Source organism: Sciurus vulgaris (assembly GCF_902686455.1).
Source record: "Sciurus vulgaris genome assembly, chromosome: 16".
NCBI lineage: Eukaryota > Metazoa > Chordata > Mammalia > Rodentia > Sciuridae > Sciurus > Sciurus vulgaris.
In genome coordinates this window covers 28827319-28847383 of record NC_136477.1, presented here as the reverse complement: position 1 = coordinate 28847383, position 20065 = coordinate 28827319, and the positions used below count along the sequence as shown (strand labels likewise).

The following is a 20065-nucleotide window of genomic DNA, read 5'->3' as shown; positions in this document are numbered from 1 at the left end:
AAAGTGAGCAGCAGGTGTCCATATGCTGCACTATCAGCAATAGATCAAAGTGGAACAGGGGGAATTGTAGTGTCCACTAGTCAGAGGACCACCTGCTGTGATCTCTGGTCTCTGTCACTGAACCCTATAAATAGCTAAATTCCTGTACCTCTGAGAGTCACTAAATTCTTGGGGTGAGGAATGGGGAACCTTGCAGGTGGTCACTCCTGGCCATATTATTCATGGTCTTCTATTCATTCAGGCTTTGGTCTGAATTTTCACTACCCCGCTGAAGGAACCAGCCCCCGACCCAGAGCAGATGGAAGCCCAGCCGCCCGCAGAGCTCCAGTGGGCACTGCCAGCCCGCCTGCCCTCACTAGTTCCTACTCCGGGAGCTGGCCGCGCAGCCCCGCCCAGAGCTGCTCGCGCCTCCCTCCTCCTGCCGCGGGCAATCCCGAGCCCGCTCGCCCGCGGCCGGGTGGGTTGGGTGGCAGTCACGACTGTGCGGTCGCCGACGAGGTGGCCGCGGGCGCGGCGGGCGCGGCGGGGCGGGGCGCTTTCTGCCCCCCGCCCGCGGAAGTGCCGGGGAGGTGGGCAGGGCCGGGGCAGGGGCGAGGCCAGAGGAGGGCAAGTCGGCGGCTGGGCGAGGATGGGAGTCCCGGGGACCCGGAGCTGAGCGACCGAGCGCCCGGCGGGCAGGGCGCGCCGGAGGAAGGCGAGCCTCGCTGTTCCTCCGGGAGCCCAACACCGTTCCCGCCTGGCCACTATGATCCCTCCGAGCGGCGCCCGCGAGGACGGCGTAGATGGGCTGCCCAAAAAGGCGGCGAGCGCGGAGCAGCCGCCCTCTCCTGCATCCACCAGCAGCCAGGAATCCAAGGTACCGCGCACACTTGCCCCAAGAGAACACAAACTCACTCTGCCCTCCTCTCCCTGCCCACCTTTTCCCCTGCTATCTGGCGCTTGCGCCGCGGGAGCTGAGATGTGTCCCTAGTTCGGCCAGGGCTCACGGACTGGCCCTCCCTTGAGACTTGAACCTCTTGTAGGACCCGCTGCTGAGGATGCTGGACCTCCTCCCTGTGGACCCAGCTTCCTCGCCCACACAGACCCGAGCCTTTGCGCAGGGCTCCGACCCCGGGAGTTCACGCAATTCGTGTTGACTCCGGATTCAGAGATCGATTTCTTGGGGCGGGTGGAAGAGGCTTGGTTGTTCAGTGTTTTGAACCTGCTTGTGACCAAGCGCATATAGGTTTTAGGAGGCTTTTGAAGACTGAGGGATAGAGGCAGCCAAGGGATACTCCCTCCGAAAACCCTGGGCACAGAGCCAGCAAAGGGTGTCTTATTCCAAGAGTCTCAGAGACAAGACTGTTTGCTTAACAGGGCTCATCCCTAACTTCAGGAACCAATAGTTTGTGTGTGTGTGTGTGTGTGTGTGTGTGTGTGTGTGTGTGTGTGTGTTTTAAGGTAATAAATAAATAAACAAATAAACTGGGCAAAGGGAAATAACTGCGTTGGCGAGAAAGTTGGTGCTCCTTCTGTGGAAGTTAATACTCTAAGAACTTACACTTGTCTTTATAACAGTCACTAACACATATATACAAAACCAACCCCGCAGCACTTCTCCTGTCACTATTACACTTCCTCTGAAACTTGCGTGGGTGCCAGGCACATGTTTGGAAATCTTGGAAGAGGATCAAGTAAAATGTGGTTGCTAGCAGTGTGTGCCAAATGGCAACTCAGCTGGGAGTGAAAATCGTAAGATGGAGTTTGTAGTTATATGGATTCTTTTAAGTTCAGGGATCCTGGCTCTTTGTACAGATTTTTGTGTGTGTGAGTACCCCAGGCATTTTTGGAATGTGAGACTAGCAAAGGAAAGGAGGATGTCAGTGTAGAGTGTAGGTGGGATGGGGCAAGGAAAATTACAGTCCTGTTTCCATGCACACACGTCCCTGGAGCCACTGATGAAACCAGCAACATCAGAATCACAACCTAAGTGACTCTGGTTTGGTGGGATGCTGGACACTGCACATTTCCCATCCTTCCAGAGTAAATCATCAAGAATGGTGATCTAAGACAGAATCTTTGCTTTTTTATTTTTTTTTTTCTGTTAATTAGTTAATTACTTGGCTGAAACAGGGCATGTGTTAGCTTTCCTAAGTGTCAGTTGGAAATGAGGGTAAAAGCCTCTCTTCCAGGATCATAGCGAGGCATACGTGAGATGGTCTAGTTTCCATTCTTGTACAGTGTCAGGACTCTGTGTTTTTCCTTTCCCTTTCTGAGGTGGAGGTGGAGTCCATCACACCACAGCTGATCCACTCCAAAAGAGGCTCACAAACCACATACGCACTACCTCTCTTCCATCTGGATGTGTAGGGGGTCTCGTGGTTAACCATCAGTTCTAGAACCATATGGGTTAGGGGCCATTTCAAAGGTGATCTAGAATTCTGTAAATGAATGTACCTCAAAGAAAGAGTGACACCTCAAAGAAAGTGTGAAACTTTCTGAACTGGGCCTGTTGCTGTGCTGTTGGCGTGTGCTGCGAAGGGCTTAGCATTTGGGTAAACAGCAGCATGGTTCAAACACACTGTATGGGTTTGCTATTTATAGATGTTCTAATGTAAATTATTTGGCAAAGCAAAAACCTCATATGTAATGCCCATAATTATCCACCAATTTATCTGGCTTACAGTTTCAGATTTATAAATCTGAAATATAAGTCGGTTTCAGTGCAGTCTACACACCTGATGTGTGTGTTTGTACATTCCCAAGTGTGCTATCAGGGCTTAGTCATCTTAGTCAGTGGAGTTGAGTATGGAGGGATCCAAGAGTCCCAGAAAATGGAATACAAAATAGTGTGCCTGCATCTGAATTTTTCTTAGCATAGCATTCATATTTTCGGAGGGCTCCAGGTCCCTCAAAAGAGGCTAAACTGCTGGAATAGAGGAGTGTGTGGCAAGGGAGTAGGGTGGTATGAAACAAACAGAGAAACTGTCTATGCCTTCCATACCCACAAGGCCAAATTGTAAAGTTCATTGTCATTGGTGAGGACCGTCCACCCTGAAGATGCCAGCCCCGTGGGAAAAATGGGAAAAATGTGAGCCAGGCAGTTGTAATCATTCCATCTTACTCTCCTGTGAAGTGGACTCATTTGTCAAAGATAAACGAGAAAATAAATTTCAAATGTATCACTGCAAAAAATGTCATATAAATCGGGTGATAGATATGTTAATTAGCTTGATTTCATCGTCCCACATTGCATACAAATACCGAAAAATCACACCCTATGTCATGAATGGAAGACAACTGTGATCTGTCCATTAAAAATATTAATCCTAATTTTTATAAAATAAATTCATGGAACAAGCATGATTCAGGTCCCTCTGTGCATTAAACTTTCTCAAGGAAGACTTTGAAAACTACTTTTTCTAAAAAAATTTTTCTCTGGTTATAAAAATAACAAATATTCTATAGATATGTGAAAAGTTCATATAAAAACAAAGAAAAATGATCAACCTCACTATCCAGAGATAACAACTGATAGCACTTTGATCTATATCTTACATATTTTTCATCTATTTTTATATTTGCATAGTTGAGAGAACAATAGAAAGCATTTACTAAATGCTTGCTATAAGTCAGGCACAACCTTAATCTTCAAAATAGAAGATTCTGTTATTATTTCTATTTTATGGATAGGAAAGTGGGAGCTCAGAAAGGTTAGGGGACTTGCCTAAGATGATGTGGTTAATTGAGTGACACAGGCAAGACCAGGACCATGATGCAGGCATTGTGGCTTTCAACCTTTCTGCCACAGTCACTCATGCATGTGCCATGTTTTGCCTCAGTTCTCTTTCACCTGATATCCTAAAGATTCTACACTGCCATTAAAAGTCATATGCAACATTGTGTCTTCTTACTTTGGCAATAAATTGAACTGCAGTACCATGTTAAATGATCAATGGCCAATTCTTGTCCAGCCTCTGCATTGGCTTTTGCTACTCATTCCCCAAAAGAGTATTTATGGAAGTAATTAAATGGAGCATCACAGGATCATCTGGAAAATGGGACCATGAAAGACCTTGCAGTCCACAGGGTCCATAAAATGTCATAAAATACCTAAAATATCCTAGTACATAAAAATACATAGACCATCTCCAGACATAAAGTGAGTGCATAAAATATCTTCAGAAGTTCATTTGCTTTGCAGAGTCTTTGAAATACTAAATCATAGAATATTAAAATTGAAAACATTGGAGATCATCTACTCCAGGCATTTTAAAAATTTTTGGATCATTTTATTGTGTAAATTTATGTTATTTTAGTAAATTTCAATATACACAAATGAAGAAAAAGCAACTATAAAGAAAAACATCATGGATCTGAATGCCCAGCTTCAGTAATTATCCATTCCTGGACAGCATTGCTTTTCTTATCTACCGTCACCACCAGCACCCATTCCCCCAACACTGGATCATTTGAAAGCAAATTCTAGCCATGTAGTCTTTTTGCTGGCAAATATTTCAGGTTGTATCTGTAAAATGGGCTCTTTTTGTAAATATGACTATGATCCTTTTAGCACATATTCCAGGTATCTCTATTCAAGGGTCATATATTTTTTGGAGGTCCATGAATGGTCTTTGGAAAAGTCGTGAGTAAACAGAACCAGCATTCAAAGTTGTGCATGTGCTTGCATTTGTGCATTGTCCGGGAAAGATTTTATAGCTTATATCAGATCCATAAAGGTATATAGCCTTCGTGTTTCTTTCTCTCCCTCTCCCGCCTCTGACCTCTCTCTGCCTCCCTCTCTCTCCAGCCCTCTCTCCCTCCCTTCCTTCCTCCATCCCTCTCCTCTTCTCAGAAATTGGGAAAGAGAGGAAATGACTTGTTTGAGATAGTTACTGGCAATACTTCTGTCTAAAATCCCTGTCTTGGATTTTGGATATCCCAACACAATTCCTCAGAGAAAATTCCTGTAAGCACATGTAGTAAGGCAGTTTAATGTAATTGTGGTTTTCTTTTTTTATTTGTTGAGTTGAAAAAGTTTGAAAACCACTAATGTATCCCACTCTACTATCTTTCCATTAACTATTCCAAAAAGACCGTGGTCTAATTTATTTTTTAATTGCTGGACAGAGATCATTGAAAACCAAAGAAAAATTTCAGGTTTCTGTGACTATGGACAAGTTCCTTACATCTCCAAGCCTTGGCTTTCTCATCTGTAAAATGGGGATGGTAATACCCAACTGGTGTGTGGTTATTTTGTAAAGCCTAAGAAAGTATATGATATACGTCAAATATATATAAGCAGGAAGCAGTCTTTATTTTCTCTTCTAGTTTCAAATTGGAAGACTCCTACCACTAGCCAACCCCAAATGTCATCAGTGAAATAATTTCAGTAGCTGCAATTGGCATTCCAATTGTGTATATGAGTTTCTTCTCTTTGGCCTCTTAGTTATGCTGTTAAGTACAGTGAAATCTCAGCTATTCTGCATCCCCAAGACCTGTAACATGTGACTTCGTTTTTGAAACTATGAACCCACTGTCCCAATGGAGCCATGAACCAAGGTGCCTGCTCACCCCCAAGTGATCCTCTCTGAACTTACATTATCATCCAGCCTAAGGAAGAAAGTTCCTAAGCATGAGGAAAAGTCCTGAATCTCTCAGGAAGCTTTCTGCGTCCATCAGCAAGTATTTCTGAATACCTACTTTGTGTCCCACATGTACCACATATAGACATGAAGCTATTATTCATAGGAATTTAACTTTACTCAGGGGAGAAGGTCAAATAAAAATGGAATCTTGACTCTGCATCCAGATCGCCTAGGGAACCCAGACCAAAGACTAGACCTCCTAAATTGTAATCTGTGGGAGAGGGTTCCAGGCATCAGTATTTCTTAAAGCTTCCTTGATTTCTTATGCAGATAAGTTTGAAAAATACTGATCTAGACTCTAAGAACTGTAAAATGTCCACGAAAAGAAAAGTTAATGTCTTCTTACCACCTTCTTCCTGTTCCATCCAGGGTACTTGAAATATTCACTCTATCTTCTTCACTTCCCATTCACACTTCACTCCAAAGAAGTGGCTTTGGCAAAGGTTGCCTGCTTGTTGTCCCCAATTTGGCCAAATAATGCTAAACATTACTCAGAAACAGCTGGATTTAGAAGGTTGACTGTGCCCTTAATGAAGCTATTTCCATGCTTATAAAAGTACAACGTACTCAATGTAGACAACCAGAAAACAGAAAAATATGAAATGGAAAAAAATTCATTGATCAACAACCACCCTGAGATAGAGATTGTTAAAATTTTTACTGTATTTCTTTCACATACATTTCCTTTTGTATGCAGATCCCACTGCAAGTAAAATTGGAACAGTGAATTCATAAGTGCCCATTATGCTTTTTCTTCTGCAGAATGGTTTACATATAGTTTTCCCTTATTTTTAAAGAATGAATAACATGAATATTAAAGATGGCATAATATTATATTTCATTGTTCTACCACATCAATTGCATCAGCTCCATCTGATTTCACAGTTAATTTCTTTCCTAGCTTTCACACATTTAAAAAATATTAAAATGTATATCCTGATGCAAAAACATTGTATTTCTGATTAGCTTCATGAGAAATTATATTGTAGGTCTGGGTATGAACATGCCTAAGGTATTGTGTTCTCATTATCACTTTCTCATGGGAAGTTCTGTTATATTCTTACTTTTTCTTAGTAAACTTTTCATTGAAATCTAACACCATAACTAAAAGTGCATACACAGTGAGATTACAACTTCATGAGTTTTTTTGTTTTTTTTTTTCATCTGTGTGGAACTACCACAAAAATCAGAAAATAGAATGTTGCCAGCATCCCAGAATCTCCTCATGCCCCGTATTAGTCACTTCCCTCCCCAAATTAAAAATATCTTCATATGTTCTCATTTCTTTTTTTCTTTTTTTTTTTTTTTTTTTTTTTTTTTTGATACTGGGGATTGAACTCAGGGGCACTTGACCACTGAGCTACGTCTCCAGCCCAGTTTTGTATTTTATTTAGACACAAAAGCCGAGTTGCTTAGGACCTCACTGTTACTGGAGGCTGGCTTTGAACTCATGATCCTCCTGCCTCAGCCTCCCAAGCTGCTGGGATTACAGGCATGCGCCACTGCACCTAGCTCCTCATTTCTAACAACATAAATTTTGCTTTGCTTATGAGCTTTGATAAATGGAACATAAAGTGTACACCTTTTGTGCCTGCCTTCTTCCGTGCAACATTTTGTCATGAGGTTCATCTGTGCCACTGCATGCAGAACTAGCTTTCCTTTTCAATGATATAGAACACAGATTATTAACTGTTGATGGACATTTGGATTGTTTATTTTCCTTTTTTTTTTTTTTTTTTTTTTTTTTTGCTGCCATAAGCAGTACTGCTATGAACATTCTTATACATATCCTTTGTGACACATAGGTCACATAGGTAATACCACTGGGCATATGCCCAGGAGAGGCATTGCTAAATTATAAGATGCATATGTTCAATTTAATAGATACTGTCAACTTCCCAAAGTGACAGTGCCAATTTACATTCCACCATCAATGTATAACAGCTCAATCTGCTCTTCATGCTTCCAATGCTTGGTATTTTCTTTCTCTGTTTAGCTCTCTCATAGGTGATAATAGTATTTCAATGCGATTTTAACTTGTATTTCTTTAATGACTGAGTTTAGCAGTTTTTCACAGAGCTAATGCACAAAGGTTCTGGTTTCTCCACATCTTTGCCAACACCTGTTATATTCTGCAGTTTTTGTGTTTTTATCTGAATGGACATAGGGGAGTATTTTCGTGTGGATTTGATTTGCATACCCCTAATGTTTACTAATGTTAAACATCTTTCCATGTGTTTATAAGTCATTTCAGTGTCTTTTTTTAGAGATAGATCTATTCAAGGTTTTTGACCATTTCTTAGTTGGGTTGTTTGTTTTTTGTTGTTTTTTGAAGGACAAAGAAGTATTGAATTTTATTATTGTCTTAATTAACATTTGTTCACTAAGGAAGGTTATTTTCATACCGACTGTCATTTTCCTTTTCTGAATTATAAATTCATCTCTGTTTTAATCATTTTCATGCAGTTCCTATTGATTTTTAAAAATTCTTTGTGCATATTAAAATAACAGTCTTTCATATGAGCTGCAAATATTTTCCCAGATTGCAATTTGCTTTTCAGTTTTGTTTATTACACTTTTAACTCAGTTTTCTTTTCTTACCATGTTCACTGTCTCAAATGTAGTTAGCTGTGGTTTCTTCTTTTCATTTATATTTAGAAACATGTTCCTGACCCCCAGAGCTGAAAGATATTAATCTATATTTTTCTCTAGATCCCTAATATATACTTTTTATTTTTGTCACTTTAATCCATCTGGTATTTATGTCATTATGAGGTATGCAGGAAATCTAATTTTTCCCAAATGATTAATCAGTATTTTTAAACCATTTGTTGAATAATTTATTCTTTTTTCACTGATTTGAAATGTTACATTTATTATGTAATAAATGGTAATCTGTACTAGGTTCTCTTTCAGAGTCATCTGTTATATTCTAATGACTTGTAACTTTATTTTTGGACTTAGCACTCTACTGTACTTTTGCATTGCTATTAGATTTTTAACTATCGTAGCTTTGTAATAGACCTTGATCATTGATAATGCAAGTACATTTTGGGGATTTTTATTTATTTATCTATCCATACTTGCCTTTTGTTTTTTTTCTATCAAGTTGTAAGAATAATATTTTGGTGAAAACATTCTTTATGATAAAGATATTCAAAACCCTTTCTTCTAGCTTTTTAAAGCATACAGTGCAAAATTGCTGTTCATAGTCAGCCTACTGTGCAGCAGCATACCAGAACTTCTTATTCCTACCTAACTAAAATGTAGTACATTAAGAAATGATAAATAGTTGAGGTGATAGACAAATTTACCCTGATTTAAATAGTACACAATGTATACATGTATTGAAATATCACACATGCACAATTTTTTTCTTTTATGTATCAGTTAAAAACAAATTTAAATTCTAAAAATTAAAACTTTATTTGATGCACTAGCTGTACCTTTATTATTTTTACCTTGTTCACTAATAGTTCTGTAATGTAGGTTACCATACACAGTTAGATAATGTCTACATTGCAAATCTAAGGCTATGCAGCAAAAGAATCAAAATTAGTACAAATACAAGAACTGTATTTACGTTCTGCATACTCAAGCTCCAAAATCAGATAATATTTACAAAATAAAATGTGAAAGTGAAAATGAAAATCCAAAATTAATAATGTACATTGTTGCTAATGTGCTCAGCTCCTTCACTGGGGGAGAACTAAAACATTTTTTAAATGAATCAAAATAATATGTTCAAAACAATCGCTTGGAACTTTCAGGATAATTTTAGTACAATCTTTGCAATCCTGAGATTCTTCATCCAGGAATATATCTCTTTCACTTTGAAATGTCTTTTACACCTGGCGTAAATGCTGGAAAATTTTCTCTAAATATTTTCTGCCCAATTCTCTGTTGGCTTCCTCCTGGGCATCTTAGTGTGTTTGGGTTCTATAACAAAATATCCTAAACAGGGTGTTTCGTTTGCAAACAACAGAAATGTATTACTCATAGTCCTGGAGGCTGGGAAGTTCAAGACGAAGGCACTGACAGATTTGGCGTCTGCGAGGGCCTGGGTCCTGGTTTGTAGATGATGCCTTCTGTTTATGTCTTCTCGTGGAAGGGTCAGGTGAGCTCTGTGGGGCCTCTTGAGAGGGCACCAATCCACATGGGGCTCCATCCTTATGACCTACTCAGCTCCCAAAGGCCCCACCTCTTAATATTATCTCACTGATGATTCAGTTTCAATAAATTAATTTAAAGAGGAGGCAAACATTGAGAGCATGGCACTGGGTATTTCATGCTCTGAAACTATGAAGCATCCCTTTCATAGTTTCTTACTGGTGTTAGTTGGCACATAGGAAGTGCTACATTAATTAGTAATATAAGATCTTAAAGATTTCATTTCTTATCCATTAATAAAGAGATAACACCAAAAAAGATGTAAAAATGGCCATTAAGTATATGAAAAAATGCTCCATATTGCTATTCATTGGGGATATCCCAATTAGGAGATACCACCTCACACCCTTAAGGATGGCAATTATTATCCAAAAGACAAGAGCTAACAAATGTTCTTAAAGGAGTAAGAAAAGAAAATCCTAGTTCATCACTGATGGGAATGTGGATATGTGGAGCCAGTATGGAAAACTGTACAAAGTTTCCTAAAGAAATAAAAATAGAACTACCATACAATCCAGCAATCTATTCTGGGAATATGCCCAAAGGAAATGAAGTCATTACCTTGGGAAGGTATCTGTGTTCCCCTGATTATTGCAGCAAGCCAAGACATGGACACAGCCAAAGTGCTATTGAGGATGAATGGAGAGAAACTGTGATATACATATATACGTACACACACATATATGCATATATATACTTATATATCTCCAATCTGTATACATATGTATTTGTGTATTATGTATGTATACACATACAAATATATATATGGGAATATTATTCAAGTTTTTAAATGTAGGAGATCTGTCATTTGCCACAACATTGTGCTAAGTAAAAAAAGAAACATAACTGTATGATTGCATCATTTAAATGTAGAATACAAAGACTGACAGAGAGAGACATGGCGAAGGAAACAGTGGTCACCATCAGGCTGGGAGAGGAAGAAATGGGGAGATGTAAGTCAAAGGATATAAAATAGCAGATACGTAGGATGACGAAGTTTAGAGATGTTATGTGCAACATGAGAAATAAAGTTAATGAAGATGTATTTTATTAGGAATTTTTCTTAAATAAGATTTTAGCTGCTTTTGTCACACACAAAAACATAACTTTGTGAGCTAATAGATAAAGAGATCATTTCCTTCTGGGTATCAGTTTACTATCTGTATGTATCATAACGTCATGTGGTAAACCCCAAACACACAGCAGAAATTTCATAATAAGATAAAATATAGTGTAGCTTCCAGGTTCCAAGAACTGGTCCCTGGAGTCAGACACAACATGCTCAAGCCCCACTGTGCCTCTTCTGGGTGCTATTTAACAAGTTTCTCTGTCCTTCACTTCCCAGAGTCTCACTGTGCTTTTCCATGGAAGGAGCATAATAAAGCCCTCTGCAGCAGTGTCGTTACAGAGTTAAGATAATTAGCATGTGCTAAGTGCTTAATATGGTGGCTAGACCATCATAAGTAAGTGGCAGCTATTATTATTCAATTATTATCATATCTACAGTAATAATCTTCCTGTGTAACTGTAATTCCTTTAATTGGGAGTGGGTAGTGCAGTGGGTAGGGAAAGGGACTTACTATATTAGAACTCCCCAGTACAATATTAGTGGAAGTGTCAGACTGGTACCTGACTTCTTTTAAAGGCCACTAATGTTTTAAGTGTAACATAGCACGATGTTGGTTAAGGCATGAGCAGTCTGTTGGTGTACAGGACACTTAATTATTCAGCCTGAGAAAAATTGGGTGGTTCACTGCAAGTTCAACTTCAAGACAACTAACTCATTTCCAACTAACTCATCCCAGAAGATCCCCTTCTCCACAGTTTCCAGCCTCCCCAGACTAGTGTGCAGTTAAACTGTGACAGTCTTTCTTGGTTAAAGATAGGTAATGTTCCTAGCATAATGAGAATCTCCATCAGGAATAGATGGGGAATGATTTCAAATGGCTTTTGGGCAAGTACTGAAATAATCATGTGATTATTTTTTGTCCTTTGGCCTCTTTATCTGATGGATTATATTAATAGATATCCTAAAATTAAACTCCTCTTACATTCCTGGAACAAGTCCTACTTGGCCATGGGGATTTTAATAAACTTCTGGGTTTTTATTGCCAATGTTTTATTATTTTTACATCTACATACATAAGGGAGATGATTCTATATCTGTCATTTTTGTGTTATTGGTTGGATTTTATTTTTGAGAATATGCCAAATTTTTTAAAGCAAATTATTTGGAAAACTATCTGTACATGGGTTTGGGTTTTATCTGTGGAACAGTTTATAGAACCCAAAATTAATCTCCTACTTGAATGTTTCGAGGTTGGGAGTGAACTGCCTGTAATATCTAAACCTAGCACCTATCTTAAAACAAAAAATTGAAAATATTTTTTCTATTTTTTATTCTGTTCTTTTTTTTCCAAATTAAATTGAGTCAAATTTGTTAATTTGAGTTTTGCCACAAAATTGTCCATTTCCTTTGAATTTTCATCACACCTCTATATGAGGTCATAGAAGGACAGCCCGGGGAACTTCCCTCAGTCTCCATCCCATCTTAACTCTAGCAGACATCCTATAAGTCTCCATCCTATGAACCCCTATTTTGTAACTCTATTTGTAACCCTCAGATATGGATTTAGAATCAGGAGCATTAAACACCAGTTCTCAGATCTCTACTTTACCAGAATAAGGACTCCTTGCTCATTCCCCAAATCTCTCTCACCCTTTTGGTAACCTGCCTAGTGTTCTTATAGTTCCTCTCTGGTCCTAATAGCTATCTCTTGCTCCACCACCCAACTTTCAAATGTCAGGCTTTCTAACATTCTATTTTCAAACCTCATCCCTTCTCACTGTCCTTAATCTCTTTTGTTCTTCATGAGGCTAGAGCATATCTATTCTTATGATTTCATCCCTTAATTGGTAACTCCCAAATATGAATCCACCCTGGATATCTCTCTTCTGAGCTCTAAACCAATATATTCACCTGCCCTTTGGACAATCTCTTTTTATGCTTAAATTTTAAATTTAACCCACCTTTAGCTAAACTCATTATTCTTCAATCAGATGTCACCTCACTTCTTCTTGTGTGCTCTTATTCTTTGTGCTGACCCAGAGATATGCATCATCCATGGAGTCAACCAAACGGGAAAACCAGAAAGCATCCTTAATACGACCCTGAAGAGGCCTGAGCATGGAGGAGATTGGCATCTCCTCCAGGAGATGGACAGGAAATAGAATGTCTCTTGGCTCTGGGAGGGTGTTTCATTTGTTCAGAAATGAAACTCATACATGGTACCTGTTTTTAATGTCCTCCATAGCCAAAGTTTGGGTCAGCATGCTTTCCCAAGGTCTGAGAGCAACTGTGTTAGCTTTGTGTCACAGTGAACAAAATACCTAACACGAACAACTTAGAGGAGGAAATGTTTATTTTGGCTCACAGTTTCAAAAATATTAGGGCATGGTCAGCTTGTTCTGGGTCTGAGGTGAGACAGAACATCATGGTGGAAAGGAATGGTGGAGGAAACTTGTTGAGCTCATGGCACCTTGAAAGCAGAGAAAGAGAGAGGAGCTAGTGAGAAGATAAACTTTTTCAGGGCAAACCTCCAGTGACCTACTTACTCCAACTCCATTCAGCTATCAATGGATTAATCCACTAAATGGATTAATGATGTCAGTTAAGGTCAGAGCCCTATGATCCAGTCATTGCCTCAAAGTCCCACTTATGAACCTTTGCTGCATGGGGGACCATACTTTCAACACATGAGCTTTTGGGGGACAATCCATTTCCAAACCATAACACCTAAGTATGACAGATTGAGCTCAGGCACAGACATTATGGCAAGAAGAGACTCAAAACACCCAGTGCTCCCAGACACTACTCCCTTTGTCCTCCAAATTGACATCAGAGAGATAAAAAGAGGCATCAGAGTTCTCTGTGCCCCCAACAAGATCTCACATTCCCTCACCCCACACAACACTCTGTTTTATCAGAATGAAGTGACTTGTAGATCTCGGAAGAGAATCTCATCACATCCTTTTGCCTAGAGATTTCAGTCACCAGAGGCAGCACAAAGCTGCAAGGCCTCTTCCTCTCCCACAGTTCATCTCCACACAGGTCGTCTTATCTACTAATCCTCCCATTGCCCAACCTCCCAAGAGGTCATTTCCCTCTGCTCTACCCTCTGGAATCCACCCTTCAGCAACATCCTCTTTATCCTCAACTTCTTCTCTATGTGTCATTTACTTCTTATCCTGTAGGGTTTTCAAGTGGTCACTCTTTTCTCCTTCTTTGAGCCTGGTGGCTTCAGAAACAGACTTCTGCTTCCAGAGTATTGTACTCCCTACCCTACAGCTCACATATCTCAAAATCTATGGCTTCAGGCTCCTCCACCCACTGCTGTCATCAGCAGCCATCTCCCAACCCCAAGGTGGTCTCCCCTTCTCCATGGGGTAGAGCCAGGTTCCTACTAATTCACTCTCTCACTACCCTTGTCATAATCCTTGGTGATTTTCACACACTGATGATGACTCTTCCAAATATCCTGACTTCTGTGTTCTTAAACTTTTCTCCTATGATTTTGGTCCTCCACCCTTTTCCATGTCAGCCACGCATTTCTGTGGGCTTTCCTAAGACTTTGCCTGCATAGGGATTGTGTCCTTTCCAGAAACTCTCTTTGAAGCTTCCTACTCTGACTTACCACCTCATATCTTTCCATAGAATTCCGTTTAGCACTTTTTTCCAAAATATTTCACCCCACTGGAGCATAAAATTCATTAAACCTGCAACCCTGCCCTCTTTTCATTGATCTTTACCCATTTTATCTTCTCAGATTTTACTTTTTAATCATTGTAGAGAATCAAAGCCAGTTAGAAAACTATAATAGTCTACATTAGGAAGAATTCTTACACCCAGTACTAGTTAGTATAAGACTTAAGGAGAGATCAATTTTAAGACATATTTTGAAGTAAAATTAACAAAACTTGCTATGAATATGGTATGTGTGGAGGAGTAAGAGAACCCAAGGATGACTCTTAAATGGTTAACAGGAGAATCAAAAGGTGTATGTCTATCAAAACTTTTGTGATCTGAGAAGTCCTGTGAAAATGTGTTGGTAGTGATCTCAGTAAACTTAAGAAGATGGGTAAATTAATATCATGGATAACCTTGCAAACATGGAACCACTATAACTGACTTGGGTGAAATTACGTACCTGGAAGAAATAGACAAGAAATCTGAAGAGGTCAGATGAAGGTCTTAGAAGCTGGGCAGAGGGATTTAGATTTGAAAGGTGAGGATAAGAGTTGCCATTAACGTTGTAGTAGTGAAGTGAAAGATGGATCGGCATGGAGAGCACTTACAACAGGAAGGGGAGCAATCCAGTCTTAAAAAGATTACAGAGAGGAAATGGAAAGCAAGAGAAAAGAGCAGACATGAGAGGAATTTTGAAGACAAGTACAAGTGTCTGGTTCCTCATCAGGGAGTTATCTTCTCAGAATCTGCACAAGGGGCACAGGTTGGGTTCAACCAAGAGAATTCTTATCTGGATAGAGACTGCTTAGAATAAATGGACAGAATAATTGAATAGAGATTCTAAGCTGAGCCAGAAACGTGGAGGCTGGGAAAATTCCAAGGGGTGGGGTAAGATGCCAGAGAGTCAAAGAGCTAATGTTTACAGTGAAGATAAGCAGCAGGATGAAATGAGGTGCAAAGTCATCAAGAATGAAGATTGTTAATCTCACTGCTTACTGAAGTTCTTCTCTTCCAGGTAAATTATCTATGTCAATTATCAGATGACCTTTAGTCATCAGGATTGATTGTCAGTTCTAGTAATAATCTACATTAAAATCTTCTCGTGTGGCAAGAAAATGGAAGCAAGGACCTGAATCATCCAACAAGAAAGCTCTTTGACTTTTGGCCTCTATAGCATAAAGCCATCTCTCCACAAAATTAAAAAAATAGGGGAGAGTCAAGTAGAAAGACTGGAATAATTCATAAGTTTAATGATATTGAGTGATTGGTTTTCCATCTTTTTTTTTTTAGCAGATACCAAACCAAAGTTCAATCAAGCAGAGCATACATGACTTAGATATAAATGCAAAAGTAAACAGAGGGGTTTTGTCCTAGATGTTTTTTATTGGTATTTAGTGATTGGATCTCTGTTAAATAATATTTTCTTACTGATTTGCATTAAGAAATATGAGATTAGTTCCCTGGAAAAAATAATATTAGAAAAATAACAATTAAAAAAAATCACATGGTACAAATGCAACAGTCTTTAAATCAGCTTTTGCTTGAAAAATGCTAGGAATAATTTTCTGATAATATATCAATAGTATGTAAAATTAATTACTGGTAACTTTTTTTCTAGGAACATTTTCTTAGAGTTCCATATTTTGGGGAAAATAAGCTTTTTCAACCTCAAAGAAGTACAGGGAAACTTTATCCCACAAGAATGCTCAGGAAAGAAACCTTACTGGTAACAAAGGATGTGAACATGGTCCAAGTATATTCCTGTTAAGAATATTGCTTGTGAATCTTTCTATCTGGTTTGCACTTACCTACTTCCAAAAGCAGAGTAAACAAAATGGAATTTCATTCACATATAATGTGATGCATTGAAAACACTTTTATTGTTTTTATAACTACTCAGGATTACCATTTTAAATCCAGTTGTTGAACTTTTTGAGTATAGGACAATTTCCCCCCTGCACTAACAAGTCCATATTGCTCTGCTGCCCAGGCTCTTGTGTCTGATTCTGACATCTTTCTATCTCCTCCCAGAGACCATCCCTCTCTCTGGTCTGCCTTGAGGCTCTGACTTGCTTCTGCTACTGTGCTTTTGTCTTGGAAAATAAATCACCAAATTCATTGGCATTTTGTGTTCCTTAGACATTGACTCTAACAAGCTCTCAGAGAAGTAAACAGAGGGGTTTTGTCCTTAGATGTTTTTTATTGGTATTTAGTGATTAGTCTAGTAGCTCATCAGACGTTTTGTTCATGATTTTTTGGTTCTTGGCTGTGTTTTGCATAAGTCATTTTGTCAGATGCTGTGTTTCTTAAATCTTGTCAAAAAGGCAAATTGATTAAGTAGAATTACTGGTATCCATTTGTTTAATTAATATATTTTTGCTGGATGAGTAATGCATTGCTTTGTTTATTGGTAATCGTTCTCAATGGACCTGACTTTTTAATTAACCATGAAAAGGTAAATTCCTAAATATAAAGTTTTGTTTTTGTCAACTTCTATAAAGTGTATTTTTAACTGCTATATTAGGCTCTATATCTTCTACTACATATCTTAAAAGTTAAAATGATCAAAATAAATGTTCCATGAATAAGTTGCATGAGGCAAAAAAAAGAGAGAGAGAGAGAGAGAAAGGGGAAAATTCCAGTTTACAAAATTAAAATATAATTCTTATGCTTCTTTCCATGAATACAAGAAAAAATATGATGATAAATCAAGCAACCTCATGTCAGACCTACACTCAGCCCACTGAAGCTCCTCAAATGTGCAGATTTTTAATCACTGTAAAAGGTCTTCAATCTAGATCACCCAAGTGGTCAAAAATTTCATGGATTTTATGAACCTATCTGAGAAAGTAATATGTATTCTCTTTCATATGTTATTTGTTTGTTCTTGTGATTGGAGTTCTTTTGGCAGTTTCTTTCATAATCCGATTAACTGGCAACTTCTACATACAGCAAGCAAAATAAATGAATAAATATGTCCTTACACCCAATTTGTAGTAAATCATGTTGTTGATGATGGAATATATTTTAAACTCACATATCAGGGGTCAAGAGTAAAATGCCAAGCTGTCTAGTTTTCTGTTAAGACCCTCCCTGGCTCTAGACTGGACCTTCACTTGTAAGCTTGTTCACAACCTGGTCGGACAGCTGCACAGAGGGCCTGAATCCAGCTTTCTGAGCCCATGCACCTGGTTTCCAGACTCCAGACAGCAGTTGTGAGATGGAAGGGGATTGATGATCAGCAGCTCTGACCTTGCCACCCATTGGTCAGGCTAAAATGTCACCTGCCAGTTTATGAACTTTGTACTAAGACTATTCTAGATGCAGACTATTCTAGAAAACAAAGGAAACTAAAGAAAGAAGACAGGAAAGGAAATAAAATAATCAAATCATATAGTTGTGACCTGGAAGAGGCATTCTTCTGACATATAAGTGGTCATCACTGCAGAAAGTATGGAATTTAGATTGTTTTATTTTCTTATCCTTTCCCTTAATTGGGGTCTCTGAAAATAGAACCTGAAGTTCCACAGCATGTGATTTATTAAGGGTGTGCTCTCTGGGAGAACCTACAGGGGAGGAAAAGAAGCAGGGTGAACCAGAATGTGGTGTCACATCAAGTCTCACCTTGGTCTGACCTCACAGTGGACACTGAAGCACAAAATGCACCACAGGGTTGACACCGACAGCAGAGAACTGAGAGCAAGGGCACTGCAAGAGGACCTGGGCAGGGCACCACAGCACCTTCTGTGGAAGGTCCTACCTGCACTGCGTAGGTAAAGCAATCTTTTCCCCTTTGCATGCTCTAATATTGGAAATTTTATTAAAATATTTACTTCAAAACCAGGTTGATAGACACCTGATTTAAGGATGTCAGGGCTGTTGGCCATGGGAACAGGCTACTTACCACCTAACATGTCACTGAGTCACAGAGCAGAAATTAAGTGGTAGGAATCTTTGGGGGATGCCCCAACCCCCAGGATATAACATTTGGAGGTGAAAAATGGTACTTAGCAAGATTTCATTTGGCCAGTTTAAAGTGGTACAGTGGCCAGAGGTCAGGGGACTCTGCTGCTTGTTCTTCTAGACAAGCTGAGTGATCTAGTCCCCTAATAAAACCCTCCTTTCATATAGAATAATTTGATTCATAAGAAGCTCATGGCTGTGGATAACCTACTCAAGGCTCTTGGAAATATCTTAATTGACTCACATACATTCACAGCTTTTATAGAAAGGTTCTCCTGATTGACTCTGAAGTCATGAACAAACCAGACCCCAGACCTGGAGTCCCTCTGGATTTGTACCTGAAGGCTTAGAGGCATAAACACCTATGCCTCAAACAGCCCCTTGCAAAACAAAGGCACTTATGCTCGATTGCTTGGAAAACATAGGGGAGTAGATGAGAGAAAGGAGAGGACTAATGTGCTTAAGAGTGGATGCAGGTGAGGCTCAGGTCTAAGGTGGTGAAGTAGTAAAATAATAGTGACTGCCTTTAGGACGCTCTCCTGCTCCGGACCCAGTAGCAAACACTTTATTTTCATTGATTCATCTCCTGGGAGAGATGCAGTTTCTCAAAGTGACTCATGATACATTTCGAATTCAGGTCATCTGACTCCCAAACCTAGACCACTGTGTCCCAGAGTCAGAGAGAGTATAGATAGAGACATAAATTCACAGAGAAGTAATGTACCATAGGCACACAGTAATAACTTTTCTTCTTAAATGATTGCTAAGTGTTTGAATGTGAAATGATGTTAAATGATTGTCCATGTGGCATGTAACTATTTAAGAGTGTTAAGGGGTGGTTCTTAATCCTAATTCATCAAGTATATAATGTAAAAGAAACATTAAATATTATCACAGACAACCCCTTGATTTTAGAGTTTAGGAAACTAAGACCCAATTACACAATTACACACTACAACCCAAAGCCACGGTACAGACCATTTAGACATATAAGCTAGGTTAGGAAGCCTTATAATAACCTTCAAAATATGCCACAGAACATTTTCAGTCTACGAACTTAATTGTTCATCAAAATTGCCTATTAAAATGCAGATTGCAGGGCCCGGTTCCCAGAGTTTCTGATCTGGTAGATCTTGGTGAGGGCCTGAGATTTTGTTGTTATTCAAAGGTTCTGGTGATCATACAGCCACTCTAGACACCAGATTTGTTAGTCAGCTTGTCATCTGTGACCAAAGTACCTGACAAGAACATCTAAGAGGCAGAAAAGTTTAGAATGAGTTCAAGGTTTCAAAGGTCTCAGTTCATGGTTGGCCAGCCCCATGGCTCTGGGCCCCAGTGAGGCAGAATATCATGGAAAAGGGATGTGGCAGGAGATAGCTGTTCCTCTTGTGGCAACCAGGAAGCAGAGAGGACCAAGGCACATCCCTAGTGACCTACTTCCTCCAACCATGCCCTGTCTGCTTATAGTTATCACCACTTAGTCCATTCAAGTTATTAATCCATCAAATGGGTTAATCAATTGATAAGGTTACAGCTCTCACAATCTAATCATTTTACC

General features: G+C 39.3%; 1 protein-coding gene across 1 annotated transcript in view; it reads left to right on the top strand.

The window, feature by feature from the left end:
- Window positions 1-537: 537 nt before the first annotated feature.
- STAC (SH3 and cysteine rich domain) overlaps window positions 538-20065 on the top strand; it is a 154231-nt gene continuing 134703 nt past the window's right edge. Inside the window, exon 1 of the mRNA XM_079115632.1 lies at window positions 538-856. Within this exon, the coding sequence (XP_078971758.1) occupies window positions 746-856 (111 nt within the window). The 5' untranslated portion in view covers window positions 538-745. The remainder of the gene's footprint in view (window positions 857-20065) is intronic.